The following is an 18124-nucleotide window of genomic DNA, read 5'->3' as shown; positions in this document are numbered from 1 at the left end:
TGACTCCCTTTGTGTTGTGCACAGAGTGGGTTGGAGTGGGGGGGGGCAACAATATACCATGCGCAGCCTTCGAGATCAGACCCCCCCCCCCCCCTTTCCCACTTTCAAGGGGGGGAGGGGGGGGGGGGGGGAGGACAAAAAAAAACGCCACAGATGGGGGATGATCTGATTAAACTGATTTAGTGATTTAGGGGGGGATTTCACTGCCTTGGACACTGCCGTGTTTTGGCTCTTTCTCTCCTCCCGTCGACAGATTTAGAGGCGTCGCTTAGCTGGGAGGTGGCGACAGGTGGGTTGATTGTGAACCCCCCCCCCACCCAGTGGACTTTTGGGTTCATTTTGGGGTTTCCCCACTCCCCACTAAAGCACTTGTTGGACCCGGTTAAGATATTGATTAGCACAAAACCGGGCGGGCAGCCAAAGACTCATTAATAATTTATTCACAAAGCGTGCTCAACCTGGCACTTTACAAATGGCTTCCTGTATAGTGTTTCGTATTGATCGGAGCACTGTGGAAACTGATTCAACTGACGGTTTTCTTGAGCGGAAAATACGGGAAAAACTCACTCAAGACAATCCGTGACTATGAGACAACCAACTGAAACAAAACATCTTTCCAGTTTACATTACTATGAAATGCGAATAACCTATTGTGTGTCAGAGACCCTCTTTAAATAATATCACTCTCTTTCCCCCTCGCAGGCTACATCCAGGATTACATCATCCCCTCAGTGTGCAAGGGCACAAAAGGCTCCAAGCAGAGGCTGGCTGGCTTCTCCTCAGGCCCTCCTTACTCCCCGGGGAGCGTGGGTGGCAGCGCCGGGGAGGAGTTCTCCGACCATGACATGGAGCAGCCGGACAGCCCAGTCTCCAGCGCAACAGCCGAGTCAGATGGCTGCAGCCTTCTGGGCCCAGACGCCGATGGCTGCACCGTCGCCGCCCTTCTTGTCTCCGACAGCCGCTCCCATCGGCGGGCCTACCAGCGGCGGCCCCGCAAGGGCAGCAGCCGATCGGATGCCAATGCTGAGGCCGAGGAAGTGGGGGGCTCCGCGGAACGAGCCCCAGTGGCTGTGGGCAAGTCCAAGGGCTGTCATGCATGTGGAGAGTGCGGGAAGTCCTACGCTACATCTTCCAACCTGAGCCGGCACAAGCAGACCCACCGTAGCCTGGACAGCCAGCAGGCCAGGAAGTGCCCCACCTGCCACAAGGTCTACGTGTCAATGCCCGCGCTCGCCATGCACATGCTGACCCACGACCTGCGGCACGAGTGCACGGTGTGTGGCAAGGCCTTCAGCCGGCCCTGGCTACTGCAGGGCCACATGAGGTCCCACACGGGGGAGAAGCCCTTCGCCTGCGCCCACTGCGGCAAGGCCTTCGCCGACCGCTCCAACCTCCGCGCCCACATGCAGACGCACTCGGCCTTCAAGCACTACGAGTGCGAGCGCTGCGGCAAAAGCTTCGCGCTCAAGTCCTACCTGAACAAGCACTACGAGTCGGCCTGTTTCAAAGGAGAAGTCGGACCGGACTCCTGCAGCTCCGAGGACTGACTGAATATATATTTTTTGAGAGTATTTCCTCTTTTAAAAGTTTTCTTTTTTTTTTCTTTTTTTTAAGGAATATGCATAAAGTCAGGTGACCAAGTCAGAGATACCTTTGTTGGCTTTGAGACTCGCCTCACTCTCTAATTGTACTCATTGGTTACCGCAAGCATGCGTTTTTATTTTTGCCCTTTCTTTTGATAGCAGCAATAATCTTACAAAAATGCTGGGGTAAATGAGGGAATTAAATATGAATGTTCATTCATAACAATGTCAGTATTGATGCCACTTGTAAATATTTTGTATTGTTTTGTATTCATGGAATTGCAATAATTTACATTTCAGCATTATTTTTTCATACTGACTAGCTCTTAATTTATTTACGACACGTCCTAATTGAAGAAAAGATGTAATTGTGTATTTACTAATTTATTTAACTATTTATTTATATATCAATTTAGATGATTATTTATTGATATGTTAAGGCATTTGTGAACTGAACATGGATTTATAAGTCATAATTTGAACATGATTTGTTAAAAACAAAAGCCAAAAGATAATATATTTCTGAGACCAAGTATTCCCGTGTCTTTTCAATTTGCTGGCCATAATGAAAAACTTGAAATGAGTACAGAATTGCTCTTCATGTGCTTGCCTACAAATCTATGCACAAGACAAAACATTGTTTAACTGGAGCAGCTGGTGATGTGCTACCTGAACACTAAAAACAACAACTACTTGATGATTTAGTACGTAATCAATTTGTAATGCTCCGCTAATTATTAAAGGGTATTTTTTCCCCCTCATTTTCTCTGGACATATCATTCTCTTTGCAGCTAAATACTCCTCTAGGTTACGTTATTTAGAGGACATCATTATAAACAAGATTTTTGTTTGTTTTTTTCGCTACTTCTATAACTGCAGTGCCTCTTGTGACCAGCAGAGGGGGCAACCTTGCAAACTGTGGAGCCACAGGCATGATGTCCATGATCGTAGGTGAGAAATAAATAATAGTAATGCGTCACTCAAAATAATGACACACAAATGGTAGAAACCCACAAGGCTTGGTGAAAGGTGCCTCCTGGCACTGCCTGCCCAGTTCGTGGCGCAGAGCAGTGGCCCTGAAGACAGGATGCTGCACTGGGTCGGGTGTCATGAGAACCAAGCTGGACCCAGCCATCAACCCCACAGGGAATCACAGTATGTAATTCAGCTGAGACTCGGGTGGCTGCGAATGACTATTTTCAGACACGTCTTCCACCGAAAAACACATTTGTGAATGCGTGCGTGCATGCTTGCGTAGAAAACAAGTGCATTGGTGCACGTCAACACGTACGCACGAATGGAGACCCCGTCTACAAAACACGGCATGTCCGTGACCTCCATGCCTTTTTGAAAAGGATATGACCATGACGATAAGCAATTTTAACCCGCCATACATGCACACAAACTTGCCTAGAGAAGAGAAGAGGTACAATATCATGCCTGGTCAAATGTGCAAACAGATACCATTAAGTCAGGCCAGCCCAAACGGATGGCCCTTTTTACAGTCTCAGTTTATCAAACCTTGTCAGAAGACTTTTAACAGGCAATTTGTCGATTTCCTGTGCAGTAGACTGTATGGGCTCTTCTTAAAAGGATAAAGGGTAAACAGAGGTAAACTCATAATAATTATGGGTCTGCTCTTTTTAGAGCAGTTAGTTATACAAAATGTTACCTATAGCTATTGGTTCACTGGCATACCTAAATGGAACAGACCCATGGTTAATGTTACAAGTCACACCTGTGATTATCTTAGCATAAAACCATTATTAAAAAAAAGGTACACTGACTTATGTAGGGGGGGGGGGCGTCAAAGGAGAGAAGAGCGGTGACGCTTTAGGAGGCAGTCGACCATGGGCCAGGGGAACCTTGAGCTAGGGCTGGAGGATAAGGCCAAAAATGTTATCACAATATGTTTTTCCTCATTGATTGATGTCGATCCTCAATTTACAGTTTTAAGTGTATTCTCATGGCTTTGCATTAAACACTGAATAAAAAAATAAAAAAAAATATATATATGTAAATAATAAAGAGATAAATAAATAAAATAAATAATATATTAATACATATTATATACATTAAAATATATTAAAACATCATCATTCCTGAATCTGTGCTCTGTGATAATATGCGGGGACGTTTGGAGCGGACCTTGGGACTCTCTGCTTTAACCGTGTTAAACCAGATGTCACTGTAAATCACAGATTCTTTCTTTAATTGTTCTTCTTTTGCGGGGATGGGCGCCACGCCGGGCTCAGGTTGGGAAATCCAGTTCAAGTTAGTGTTTGAGGAAGACCCGATGTGTCAGTTCCGGGGGGCTTCATCACCGCTGCCCGCTGCCCGGCCAGAAAGCGCCGTGGTCCGGGAGAGAGCGAAGGAAGCCCCGGCACTTCCACCTAAATGTCTGGCTGTTTGTGTCACATGGTTGTTTCTCTGCTCTGTACCATTCACTGTTCGTTTCATATGTTCGTTTCTCTGCTGCACCATTGGCTGTTTGTGTGGTGTTTTTTAGGTGGAGGAAAACGGACTCTGTATCGAAAAATAAATCTCATAAATTTATCATTGTTATCGTGGAAGATTTTACCGTGAAAATGATCGAGATTGTTTTATCGTCCAGCCCTACAGCCGGGGTCTACATAAAAAGGTCTCCAATGGACTGCTACTCAGAAAAGAATCATTGCGTGCGAGTGCACTTCCTGTATCACGGGCGTTGAGTGGCTTTGTCTCTTTCAGGGGTGAGTTGTGGTGGTGTTGCGAAGGGTGACTGTCAGTGTTCTTGAAAGAGAAGATAACACACCGGTTCATCAGCCCAAACGATCACAAGGCACCTGCTGTTTGGGATACCTATCTGTCTTATAAATAAGCCCACAAGTGTGTCTTTTGGCCCTCATCGGACATATTTTTGCTCTACAAATAAAACATGAGATTTCTATTTTCCCCACTCGGACCTCGGGACCTATTTCACCCATTTATGAGATCAGAACCTGTATGACTCCACATGGAGAGGTTTATGGAGAAAAATTTTAAATGGTCTTCAAACGAGACAGGTTCAGAAAAATGCGGCCGAGACCATTTGTTGAACTTTTACTGACAGACAGCCCCACCTGCCCTGATTACTCAAGCCGCCAAGAGCTGTGTAAGATGCCCACTTTCTTTTGTGGGAAGAGAGTCAAGAGAGGGGGGAGGGGGGAGTATAGGTGGTAACGGTGGAGGGCAGTCGGATATTCAAGCGCCCGGGTGTATGAAGGCAAAAGCCTTACTTTGGGGTGACAATTTGAAGGTAAAATGAAAGATAATACTGCTGCTACTGTAATAGGGGCTGCCCCGTACGTGTTTTTGCATGGGTTTGAATGTGGCCTTTTTTGGTAGAAAGGGTTTGGGCGCAATTTGCAAATATAGCTTTTTTTCATCTACAGGTTCAAGCAGGGGTCAAAATAGACACAGGAACCAAGGAATGGAGGTTTGCTAATCACCACCAACGAGGAGCAATAAGGCTCCCTTCAAGAAGGAAACGCCATCATTTAACATTGGTCCTCCGGGAAAAGAGAAAACGATGTGCAGGTGACTGTGGATTCCCCACCTGTGCTGCAGGTGGAACCCCACCCTGGCTCTCACGGGTTGCTCGTGTCACTCTCCGGTCCGCAGCGTCTTATAAAACACGAGTTAAGCAAAGACATCCAGGGGAGGAAAACAATGAAGAAGTAGGTGCAGCTGGCTTCACTTTTTTTTTGCTTCCCCGATGCAGCTGTTTCTGATGAACTCGGTGAGTCAAGCGAGCGGGTCCGAGTCGCTCCGTCATCGCTCCGTGCTCCACCGCAGCCAGGCATTGGGGACAGCGGGGAGAGTTAGGTCGCAGGGTGGACGCCTGTGATTAGCTGAGCTTCTGATTTGGTTAAGTTTGAGTTTTAGTTGCTCAACTTCATTTCACGGATGTTCAAAATGGTAAGGGTCTCTGTCGTCACCTTCCACGATCACTTTTCCATTGCAGAAATTTCCCAACAGTGCGGAATTCTCACGGAACTCCGACCACCCCTTCTCTACATTCGCACGTCCCATTCCACCACACGCACTCCATTAGTCCTTCAATCACCCCAAAGGGGTTTAATGGCATTCCTTTAAGTTGACGGAGGGGCGTCGGGTCGCAGGGGTTGGGTAGAGTATTTACGGTTCCTAACTGTGAAGTATAGCGATGGAGGTGTGCGTGTAGTGTGTGCGAGTGTGAATGTATGTGTGTTTGTATGTGTGTGTGTGTGTGTGTGGGGGGGGGGTCATGCTGCTGGCTGTCTGAGCGTGGTAAAACACCATGGTGTCCTACTTTATGAGTGGAGCCTGGCCTTGCCCAGGTCACCATTGTTGGTGCAGCTGAGCAAGGAGTGGGGGGGGGGGGCATTGAGGGTCACCAATGCACCCCTAGTTTGATGTGTCGGAGGGGGGTGTGTGTTTGTGAAAACAAGCCCCTTTGATGACACTCTCTCTTTTTCCGCCAGTCCGACCCAGTCAATCTGGAAGCCATTTGCTTCGTTTTTGCACAGCAAAAGTTCAGGCTTGATCACCCCCAGCATCTGCTGAGTGTTTATTTACCCGCGCAGCACTTAACCCATTAGACAAACTAAGCGGGGCTCGCCATGCAGAGCCAACCCTCGCACAGGGCGTTCTGAGGACAGGAGCCGGGCAACCAGGGCCCGATTGGGTTTTTGGTGCTCTGGAAAGTGTTAAGGGTTGGCCTGTGTCAATTCTGTAGTATAAAGTGCATGTTGTATTTCAGATTTTCTCAATTTAATGTAGACATTGAGGATCCCCATAACACACACATGTCCACACACATATATCTAAATATGCCCAATATTGTACAGCTATAAACATGAATAAAAATAATATAACATGGAGCTGCGTTTGACAAATCAAGGGTCATTTCTACCTGTTCAGTACGCCTCTACTCACTTTTATAAGGAAGACAATTTATGTGCTCCAAAAATATGGGAGGACTGTAGGACCTGCATGTTCTCAACCCCTCCCCTAAACGGCCTGGCTACTGTAGCTGCTATAAGAACGCTCCAAATAGATGTCTGATGAGCAGCAGGCTGGACAACCCTATGGGGAAGTGTCGAAACCAAAAGTTTTTTGGATTACCTTTCCACTGAGCACTGTTTTGTGTTGTTGTGGTTTTTATTATCATGGCTTACACTATGCTGAGGCCGGTGTCGACGCATCCCTTCTCTTACCACACAGCCGCCTTGTTGAACGAAGTGGCGTCGGACGACGAGGAGAACCGCAGCGAGAGCGACGGGAGCTCGGACCGGAGCTGCGGGTGCGGCAGCTACGCGGAGACCCGCGGGCAGGCGGCGGCGGCGAACGGCGCGCCGGCGGCAAGCGGCGTTCTGGTGGTCAGGCCGCGAAACGCGGCGAACGCCCGGGAGCGGGACCGGACCCAGAGCGTCAACAGCGCGTTCACGGCGCTGCGGACGCTCATTCCCACCGAGCCCGTTGACCGGAAGCTGTCCAAGATCGAGACGCTGCGCCTGGCGTCCAGCTACATCGCGCACCTGGCCAACGTGGTGCTCCTGGGCGACGGGCGGCAGGACGGACAGCCCTGCCTGGGCGCGGTGTACGGCGGCGCGCCGGGGGACGGAGAGTGCAAGCAGCCGAGGACCATCTGCACGTTCTGCCTGAGCAGTCAGCGGAAAATGGTAAATATTAATAATGGTATTATTATTATTACTCATATTTATAATAAACTAAAAACAACCTTTATTCGTGTACCTTCCACACACAACACGCAACTCAACGTGCTTTTCATTAGTAGAATTAAATCAAACAGAAAAACATGCCCTTTCAGAATGATGTTAAATAAAGTGATCGGCTATTCGAGGAATGAAAGCTGGAGCAAAAAATGCAGTTGCACGGGCGTTGAGACCGTTAACTTTATGTTGGAGGGCATCCATCCATGCTGACGTTTTTGCTCTTCTGGGACTGTTTATTTATAGGAACTCACATGGCGCTGAAACATCCTTTAAAGGAAAACTGGTTCTACTTTGTATGGATGCTGCGATATATGGTTTCTCTCTAAACTATTTATACGCCCCACGGGGAAACGTCTTTTTTTACAACCAATTTATTTCTTTATTTATTTTTATTGAAGTTTGTCTTGTAAAAGAATATCACATAGATCAACAAACAACAACAGACCTGTGTAATACAATGAACATAAATTTAAAGTATGTGGGATATAGTAATCAATATATCAATCAATATGTATACATACATAACTAAATACACAAATAGTAATTTTAAGGTGGACAAGGTAGGCTATAGAAGAGACATTTAACTTATTGACATTTAACGTATTGTTTCTCTGTTCATTGTAGGCATGGATAATTCACAACTATACAAGGTTAATTTTTCAGGGTAACGCTGCTTGAAATTTTCAGGTTTATGTTCCATTATCCTGCCATATTTCTTACAATTGTATTGCGTACAGTTGACTGAGTTTTTATTGTATATATTTGAATATTTGACTTTTTTTTCCATATATTGCCACTTTTACATATTTTTATTTTCATATTTTTATTCTACTGTTCATTATCATACCCTATTGTTTGGATGTGAGGTTCTATCTATCTATCTATCTATCTATCTATCTATCTATCTATCTATCTATCTATCTATCTATCTATCTATCTATCTATCTACAAACAGACCTTAACACTTGTAGATAGTTGACTGATGCCAACATCCTGCTTTGTCCACAGGTGAAAGACAGACGAGGCTGCATCAAAACGCATGGGGTCAACACACTGCGAATGAACCGGCGGTGAAAGTTGTCCTGGAGTAACTTTTGTATATAAAAACCACAGAGCAGAACTCCTCAGGGAACCCTTCAGGCAATGGAAGACAATAAAGATTACCCTAAAAACTGGGGTTGGCTTTGGGGGAATCTCAGTTCAGAATACCATTGCTACGCACACTCCTGGATACGGACTGGGAAATAACTTTCTTTTTTTTAAGGAGTAATGTGTGAATGACAAGACTATTCCCACGCCCATCCCATGCCTTGTTGGGGAAATTCATTTCAAATGAGACTCTTGATGTTTGTTTTTTTCATTTCTTGCCATATTTTACATTGGAATTAAATATATTTTTTACATAAACGCTGTTGTTGAGTATTTGGGTGTGTATTTGACAACTGGGTCAGTTTATCGTTTATATCTTCATGTGGGTTTTTCGGGTTTAAACACCTGTCAAGCGATTTGCATGCAGTTTCAGAGATATTGAAGAAATATCTGATATTGCTTTTAGTGCTAAACATCAATCGTTGAAAAAGGGGCGGTTTTGTGAAACAAAAATTGTGGTTTTGTCATCCCAGGGGTCATCCACAGGGCAGAGTTATTGCAGCAGTTTTTGATAATTTAAGAATTAATAAAGAGTGGCATTACAGGTTGAGAAGTTTAACTCCACTTGCATACTAACTCTGTCCTAAATACAATGGCGTACAAATACTCTGTGTTGTCTGCACATCATGCTGACAACACAGGTTTAAAAAAAAAAAAGAAAAAAGGGTGATCCTAGCTTTCATTTCATGGAACATCTTTGATCCTCATAATACGTAAGCAACACATGCTGGTTGACTACAAGACACATTCTATTGTTTATTTTACTTCGAAAACAGTGTAAAATGATGGTACAATGTTCAAAAGAGGGTATGTTTTTTTGGGGGGTTTTCTTTAACAACATATTATAGTATATTATTTATGTTATAAATGTTATTGCAAAAACTCAATTCTATTCTCTACTCTATCTTTGGAAAATTGAATGGTTAAGGAAGATATCCGGGGCTGCCATACCCCTTAAACAGCAAGTCACTACGAGTAGCCTAACCTTTGCCCGTAAATGCCCATGGACGCTTATGTCGTGAATTCCCATACAGATTTTCCTTTTGAGTAACACTGAGGAATCTCAAAAGAGGAAGTCATTAATCTTTTCCACCATGGGGTCTTCCCGTCCCCGACATGGATGTAGCAGCGGTTGCGAGGCCGCAGAAACCCGTGTCCGCAGCGGTCAGCCCAGGAGAGCGCCACGCAGTCGAGCGAGGCATGAATCACGCGGACAAGGTAAAGGCAACGCCGGCTAAACCACACATTTTTTGGAGAGGTTGGATGTGATTGCACAAGAGAGTCTTCACCCGAGACCCGATAGCTTATCGCTGGACCTCTGCCCGAGAACATCCATCTCAGTGGAGGTTTTATTAATTTTCTATCTAGCTATGGTCTAGCTAAAAAAGAACCCCCCCCGCCCCATATGCCAGTTACCCTGTTCTGCTTTATGTCCTATTCCTTTCATTTGTGAAAGGCTTCACCCATAAATGACCTTGTATCCCTGTTCTCTTGGCTGTAACTTAAGTTTGAAATGTTCCGTTGCCTTCGTAGTTGACGCTGAGTTTTGAATACACACCCGACTGAAGGCCTGTCTCTTGGAAGGTAATGAGAAGTACAACCGGGGTTCTTTGACATAGCTGGGTTCAACTAGTAAATCTCTGGGGTTGCGATCCACATGTGGTGTTGATCAGTCACAGCTAATATCATCTCACACCCTGTTTCCAGACAAACACAGCTGCTGATAAATTAATGTTGTAGATCATGCCGGGAGAGGAGCGTGGCAAGTTTTGCGTGTTTTCAGTTTGCTGTATGTGTACATGTTGTAAATGAAGTAACCGTGAAAAAGGTGGAAGTACCTTTTTTTTTTTTTCATGGCCGCATGCATTCCTCGTCAAAACACGACTTGGACCGGGTCTGGAAACACCAACAGGTCAACCACTCAGTTGGACACACTATAACGCTCGGGCACGTCATGCTCGCCTATGATATTAGAGAGAGAGAGAGAGAGAGAGAGAGAGAGAAATAGAGAGAGAGAGAATTCATTTCAAAACCGCGTCCTTTAAATCACCAGCGAAGTGAGTTTTGAAATCCGTCATCTGGGAGTAAATTATTGCGCTAGCGGTCCTATGGGGCGGCCCAAAGAACTGCACACTTGCATAAAGGCACCCAACTTTCCAGTTTCTCTCCACCTGTCACCCCTAAACTCTAATTAGAAGCTGCTGTGTGAGCACATCCTGTTGCTCTGGGGGTGGGGGTGCGGGATGCGGGGTGCGGGTGGGGACTGTTGGGGGGGGGGGGGGGGCGGAGCCCACTGAATGGCTCCCAAAGGCCCCCCCAGGCAGGAAGATGTCATAGGGGGACAGGAAGGAAAAGGGCTGTGTGGCCGACCCTGTTGAGGCCCTCCCTGTGGGGCCCAGGCCTTGGGTCAGTGCCATGTTTGACATCAGTCTGGGACCCAGATGGCCCCGTTGCTCTGTCTATGCTAATTTTAATCCCTGAGTAGGAATTTGGGGTAGACTGGGTCAGACAAGAAAGCACAAGCCTGGCCCTGGTCAGATAAAAGGAAACCAACCTAAACCTAACCATAATCCTAACCCTAATGCTCAATGGTAGTTTGATTCTTTTTTTTTTTCTTCTTTCTTTTATATGTCCAGACGGGCTGGGAGAAGTCTTGGACCCGTCACATATGACGGGTGTTATTTCTTATAAAAGTTAGTGATATGCCTGTACAGGATAACATAAAGTTCAATCCGAGCGTAAATTATTCTGTCAAAGCCGTCAGCAGTGGCTTTCTGATCTCCAGCCCCATCTGGTAGACATTAGTGGAGGATACCATGGGGCAAATAGGAAGGAGAAAGATTGCGATACAGTTCCCCTCCACCGCGCTGAGCCCTACAGAGACCGTTAAGGTGCTGTATCTCAAGCGGTTGACAAGCTAGACACCCTGAATCCCCCCCACCCCCCGCACCCCCACGCCCCTTGCCGCCCCTTGTTCAACCCTATAGCTTCCTGGCCAACCTGCCTGTCAGGGCAGATAATCGCTGTCAGACACGCACCGCGGCCTCTTTCATGGGACAGGACCTTGGAAGGAGCGCTTCCGATTTCTATAATTCTTTTCCATTGAGGGGCGGAGTGGAAAAGGTGGGGAGCAACCCAATCCTCAGCCAAATGGGTCCGACTGGGGCCAGACAGTGGGAGGACACAATAGTGTGTGTGTGTGTGTGTGTGTGTGTGTGTGTGTGTGTGTGTGTGTGTGTGTGTGTGTGTGTGTGTGTGTGTGTGTGTACCTGTATATGTGTGTACTGGATGGGCGATGCTGTTGACACACTCTTCCCGGGCCGCGGACACCCACGGGACTATTGTTTCCCTTGCAGCGTGCAAAGGGAGGAAGCAGTGGAATGCCCTGAGACATTAGCGCAGACAATATCTGTCTACCGGGACAGGGCCCTGATTGCTCTCTTACTTGGCTCCCACTCCCAAACAGAAAAACGTTGGGAGTCATTTGGGCGGGGGACCCTAACACAGAGGTGAAAAGGCGACTAATCTGAAACCTCAACCCCCCGCCCTCAGTGCAAAAATAAAAGCTGCGGCAGGTTTGTGCCAGCAAATCTCTGGAAGGAAAGACGTTGGCTTCCTGAGCATAACATCCATCACAGCCTAATGGCTAAAATAGTCTGCTTGAATCTGGAACCTGCAAGCATAGAATCACGGGTGGGGGGTATCGTGTGTGGAAAGCTATCTGTTTTGGGAGCTGTCAGACTTCATCTAGTAAAAAAAAGTCATAAAACTGTATTATTTACACAAATTTAATAAATCATGTTGGCTGAGACCGATTATAGATCTTTATATAAACAAGAGGTGGATCAGGGCCAGCAGACACAATTGTCTAAATCTTGTTGGTTGGATGGGAGGAAAACTAGACTTTGAACTTGTTTCGGCGCTCAGAGCGGTCGTTTAAAGGATATCCTCAATCACGGCCCCAAAGAGCACAATGAATGGTTTCACTTGACAGACACTCGTTGCCCTCCAATAACCCCTCTGACCTCCCTACTCTGTATTGGGTTAAAAGTGGCTGTCCAGTTCCAAATGAAACACCATGATGTCATAACATCAGTGTTTTGCCATGAACAAGTGTTCCATTTCAAAATAAGATATCTACTATTTGAGCCCCCCACTTCCGATATCTTTTATTTTTCCCCAATTATTAGAAGTCCAGCCTCTTGTTTTTCTCAGATTTTCATCAGTATTAATCTTCATGGCCTTTTTCAGGCTAAAAGTATCTGAAAAACGGCAACCGCAGTACTCACAGACATGGTTGAGGCCTCGTTGGCACCGGGACGTTTCAGACATCTTGTGGTTCAAGTTTGATCAATAAAGATGTAGATTTGAAATTACTGAAAGACTGTTGCAAATTTACCGGAGGTTGAAGAATGTTGGCGCGACTTGATTAGTTTGAGAAGCGGCACGTTGTGACATCATCATCATCATGTTACATAAGTCCAAGCTGCGTCTCTTAGAAGTCATTTGCATCCAGCAACTTGCACCTTGTGGACTTCATAGCATTGGCTATGCTTAGACAGACAATGGAGACTCACAAAATCTTCTTTCTTTCTTCTCTTTTGGCTGCTCCCGTTAGGGGTCGCCACAGTGGGTCATCTGCCTCCGATACCTTCTGTTCTGCACATCTTCCTCCCTTACACCAACCGACTGCATGTCCTCCCTCACCACATCCATAAACCTGCTCTTTGGCCTTCCTCTTTAACTCTTTCCTGACAGCTCCTTCCTCAGCATCCTTCTCCCAATGTAACTCTCATCTCTCCTACACACATGTCCAAATCATTTCAATCTGGCCTCTCTCACTTTTTCACCAAACTGTCCAACCTGAGCTGTCCCTCTAATGTACTCATTCTTAATCCTGTCCATCCTTGTCACTCCCAATGAGAATCTCAACATCCTCAACTCTGCCACCTCCAGTTCAGCCACCTGCCTTTTTGTCAGTGCCACCGCCTCTAAACCGTACAACATAGCTGGTCTCACTACCGTCCTGTAGACCTTCCCCTTCACTCTTGCTGGAACCCTTCTGTCACAGATCACTCCGGACACTCTTTTCCACCCACTCCACCCTGCCTGCACTCTCTTCAGCACTTCTCTCCCGCACTCTCCGCTGCTTTGGATGGTCGACCCCAAGTCCTTGAACTCATCCGCCTTCTCCACCTCCACTCCTTGCGTTCTCAGCTTTTTGCCGCCCTCCCTCCCATTCAGACACATGTATTCTGTCTTACTCCTGCTGACTTTTATTCCTCTTCTCTCTAATGCATGCCTCCACTTCTCCAGGCTCTCCTCAACCTGCTCCCTACTCTCGCTACAGATCACAATGTCATCCGCGAACATCATAGTCCATGGAGACTCCTGCCTGGTTTCATCTGTTAACCTGTCCATCACCATTGCAAACAAGAAACGGCTCAGAGCTGACCCTTGATGCAATCCACTTGCATCAAGGGTCTCCACTTTGAATGCCTTCGTCACGCCTACTGCACACCTTACTACTGTCCGACTGCCCTCATACATATCCTGTACCACTCTTACGTACTTCTCTGCCACCCCCGACTTCCTCATGCAATATCACACTTCCTCTCTCGGCACCCTATCGTATGCTTTCTCTAAATCCACAAAGACGCAGTGCAACTCCCTCTGGTCTTCCCTGTACTTTTCCATCAGCATTCTTAAAGCGAACATTGCATTTGTAGTACTCTTTCCTGGCATGAAACCATACTGCTGCTCACTGATCCCCACCTCTCTCTTAACCTAGCCTCCACTACCCCTTCCTATGGCTTCATGCTGTGGCTGATCAACTTTATTCCCCTGTAGTTACTACAGCTCTGTACATCTCCCTTATTCTTGAAGATGGGTACCAGTACACTTCTTCTCCACTCCTCCGGCATCCTCTCCCTTTCCAGGATGGTGTTAAACATCATCCACTCTTCTCTGCCTCTCATTTTCTTCATTCATAAACTCCTAAAAGTACTCCTTCCACCTTCTCAACACAATCTCCTCACTAGTCAGTACATTCCCATCATTATCCTTCATCACCCTAACCTGCTGTACATCCTTCCCAGCTTGGTCCTTTTGTCTTGCCAATCGGTACAAGTCCTTTTCTCCTTCCTTACTGTCTAACCTCTTATACAACTCGTCATATGCCTTTTCCTTTGCCACTTCTCTCTTTGCCTTGTGCCGCATCAGCTTGTACTTCTGTCTACTTTCTTCATCTCTCTGACTATCACATTTCTTCTTCACCAACCTCTTCTGCTCTATGCTCTCCTGTACTTCCTCATTCCACCACCAAGAGTCATTGCCTTCCTTCCTCTTCCCGCTTGATACACTGAGTACCTTCTTGGCCGTCTCCCTCACAACTTCTGCAGTTGTTTCCCAGTCATCTGGTAACTGTTCATCCCTACCTATGGCCTGCCTTACCTCTTCCCTAAATTGCATGCAACACTCCTCCTTTTTCAACTTCCACCATTATATCTTTGGCTCTTCTTTCACTCTCTTCTTCTTCTTGGCCTCCAGAGACATCCACCAGACCATCCTACAGATTTCACCTCCTGCATAAGATGTAGTTCACCTGTGTGCACCTTTCTCCACTCTTGAATGTCACCCTGTGTTCCACCCTCTTCTTGAGATACATATTCACAGCCAATTCCATCCTTTTGGCGAAATCCACCACCATCTGTCCTTCCACATTCCTCTCCTTGACACCATACCTACCGATCGCCTTCTCCTCACCTATGTCTCTGATCCCTTCACCAACATGCCCATTGAAATATGCTCCAACAACCACTCTCTCTCCCCTAGGGACACTCTCCACCACTACATCCAACCCACTAAAGAATTATTCTTTCTCTTCCATCTCACACCCAACGTGGGGAGCATATGCACTGACCACATTCATTATCACCCCATCAATTTCCAGCTTCATGCTCATCACTCTGTCCAACACTGTCATCACCTCCAAAACACTCTTGACATATTCTTCAAGACTATCTCTACCCCATTTCTGCTGCCATCTACTCCATGGTAGAACAGTTTGAACCCGGCTCCGATACTCCTGGCCTTACTCCCCATCCACCTGGTCTCTTGTACACATAGTACATCTACCTTCCTTCTCTCCATCATGTCAGCCAGCTCTCTCTTTACCCTTCATTGTGCCAATGTTCAAAGTTCCTACTCTCAACTCTACTCTCCTACCCTTCTTCCTCTCCTGCTACCTCTGGACACACCTTCCCCCTCTTCTTCTTCTTCTTCGGCCGACAGTAGCACAATTTCCACTGGCACCCTGTTGGCTAATGGCACCAGTGGTGGTCGTTGTTAACCCGGGCCTATACCAATCCGGTATGGAAATCAGATTTGCATATCACAAAATCTATATCACAAAATCAAAAATATCTCATCAAATATGTTCAACTGGTCTAACATTTAAAATCGAAGAATTGTGAAATCTGTGAAATTTGTGATTGTTAAGTTGTTAATTGTTAATGGAAAAACTGATGTCAGTAGTCTAAGGATCTCAAAATTCCACTGTACTCACAGACAAGATGAATAAAATGTGTATTCGCCTCAGTCCCGACATGCCGTTGTCCAAGTTTGATCCAGATTGGTCCATAATTGTGGAATAATTTAGTAAAAAAAAAAAAAAATTGTCATTGGCCCAATGTGTGCTCAAGAGCAAATGATGGCTCACACAGGTCACATAATTGCATTGCAGTCTAGTGGTTGGTTCTCACCAAGATGGTGGCACGTGCAGATGGGACTGACTGGGTCAGACTTTTATGGATTATGGATCCGATGAACCTACAGACAATCTGAATAAGATGTGTATTTGGGGCAGTTCTAACATGGTCCAAACCGGTTCAATATTGTGGATGGAGTTTGTGATCAACAATGACTCCTGCACTAATATGGCGCCATGCCTTGACATTTACAACACTGAAGAAATCGTTGCACATATGCGCAAGTTGATGGAGTACAGAGATCACGTAAGTCCGTAATCAAAATCTTACCAAGATACTGTCAAGCACAGATGTAATCACGATGGGACTTGGAATGGAATATAAGATACAAACTCTTAACCATACCAATGTTATAATACATGCAATATGGGACCTAAGGATGCAGAACACAGACACGTAAGCGAACATGTTTTTTTAACATATTTATTGCGGACAATCAGGGTTAGTTCACCATCTCCAAAACAAGCTAAGAGTTTGGGGGACAGAGTGAGCAGGAGTGGCGGAGATTTCTCAGGAGACTGGAGACTGAAGACTGAAGCTGGTGACAGGCTGACTGGCGAGGAAACCTCATCGTAGATTGTACGATCATGCAAGGAAGCAAGAAGCTCCCGGGCTCAAGTACTGCTGCTAGATTGGCGTGGATGAGGCGCAGCTGTGTGGGTGAGCCAAGGGGGAAGGATCCAGTACCACACCCACCTCCAAACGCACAGACAGCACAAACAGGAGGGGAGGGGAAGACAGGGGAAAAAACAAAAGGAACACAAGGGGAGAGACAACAAACCCTCATAACAAATTATTTTACCAGAAGACAATTGGATAAAACAGAGCACATATTAAACGTGATAAATATATACATTGCTGAGGACAACTGACACGCAGTAGAGTAAGTTCTATGAAATAAAAACCCAATAACATCACTGTCAGAAGTTATAGACATTGCAGTGATATCAATGTATACTTCTTCTTCTTCTTCTTCTTCTTCTTCTTCTTCTTCTTCATTCGGCTGCTCCAGTTAGGGGTCGCCACAGCGGATCATCTGCCTCCAATACCTTCTGTTCTGTGCATCTTCCTTCCTTACACCACCGCCTGCATGTACTCCCTGACCACATGGGCAAATGCGTGGCATATGTGGCAAAGTAAATACAGGTATTCCTCACTTAGCGACCGAGTTCCGTTCCTACGACCAGGTTGTTAAGCAAATCGGTCGATAAGCGAGGCTGTGTGGAGCGCGCACACACAGCCTGTGTGTGTTTTTTTTTGTTTAGTTCAATTAGGATAAAGTAAGTGCATCTAAAAAAAAATAAAAACACACTGCTTTTTTTTGTTTCATTAGGGGAAACAGGAAACGAGTATGTGCAACGGAGCGTAAATGCTTATTGGAGTCTTCATTTCCACATTTACGCCACTGCTCTACACTTGGGCTGTTTTTAGGCTAGGTCCCCTATTTTTATTGTTAGACAATCTTTCTCGAAAATAATCGGGCTAAAACTATCTGGAACAGAACAAGGACAGAAGCTACTAACTCAGTTTACATCTCATTTGAACTGCTACGTCGTAAACATCTCGTTGTTCAACTTTCATCCAAATCGATCCACATATGGAGCATGAATTAATGTAAAACCGACCAAATTTGACCCCTGGTATCCAGGTGGTCATGCGTTGACACACCAATATTTGAAAACTAATGGAATGAGATGAGATTTACAGTAAGACACTCGTGACATCATCATACTATATACTATAAATGTGCATGTTTTGAGTCACAATGTCCATTTGCACCGTGTCCAGTGTGTGGTGTAGACTCCGTCGCTCTGTAGTGGTTAGAGATTACAAACTAGGTGTGTGTATATTTATTTATGTATTTTCTCCATGGTGATTGTCTGTG

At 45.8% G+C, this 18124-nt stretch overlaps 2 protein-coding genes across 2 annotated transcripts in view; both read left to right on the top strand.

The window, feature by feature from the left end:
- Positions 1–1547, top strand: part of LOC307230916 (transcriptional repressor scratch 1-like) — a gene marked incomplete at both ends in the record, with an annotated part of 3162 nt that extends 1615 nt beyond the window's left edge. The window contains one exon of the mRNA XM_080001410.1: positions 703–1547. Within this exon, the coding sequence (XP_079857536.1) occupies positions 703–1547 (845 nt within the window). The remainder of the gene's footprint in view (positions 1–702) is intronic.
- A 5105-nt stretch (positions 1548–6652) lies between these two features.
- Positions 6653–8722, top strand: LOC307229952 (transcription factor 15-like). The gene is made up of 2 exons (XM_080000086.1): positions 6653–7267; positions 8330–8722. The coding sequence occupies exons 1-2, from the start codon at positions 6755–6757 to the stop codon at positions 8393–8395; spliced, it is 579 nt and encodes a 192-aa protein (XP_079856212.1). The 5' UTR covers positions 6653–6754; the 3' UTR covers positions 8396–8722.
- The last annotated feature ends 9402 nt before the right edge of the window (positions 8723–18124 follow it).

Source organism: Zeus faber, assembly GCF_960531495.2.
Source record: "Zeus faber genome assembly, chromosome: 5".
In the NCBI taxonomy this organism is placed as follows: domain Eukaryota; kingdom Metazoa; phylum Chordata; class Actinopteri; order Zeiformes; family Zeidae; genus Zeus; species Zeus faber.
Note: the sequence above shows the minus strand (reverse complement) of the source record. Positions and strands in the feature narration are given on the sequence as shown.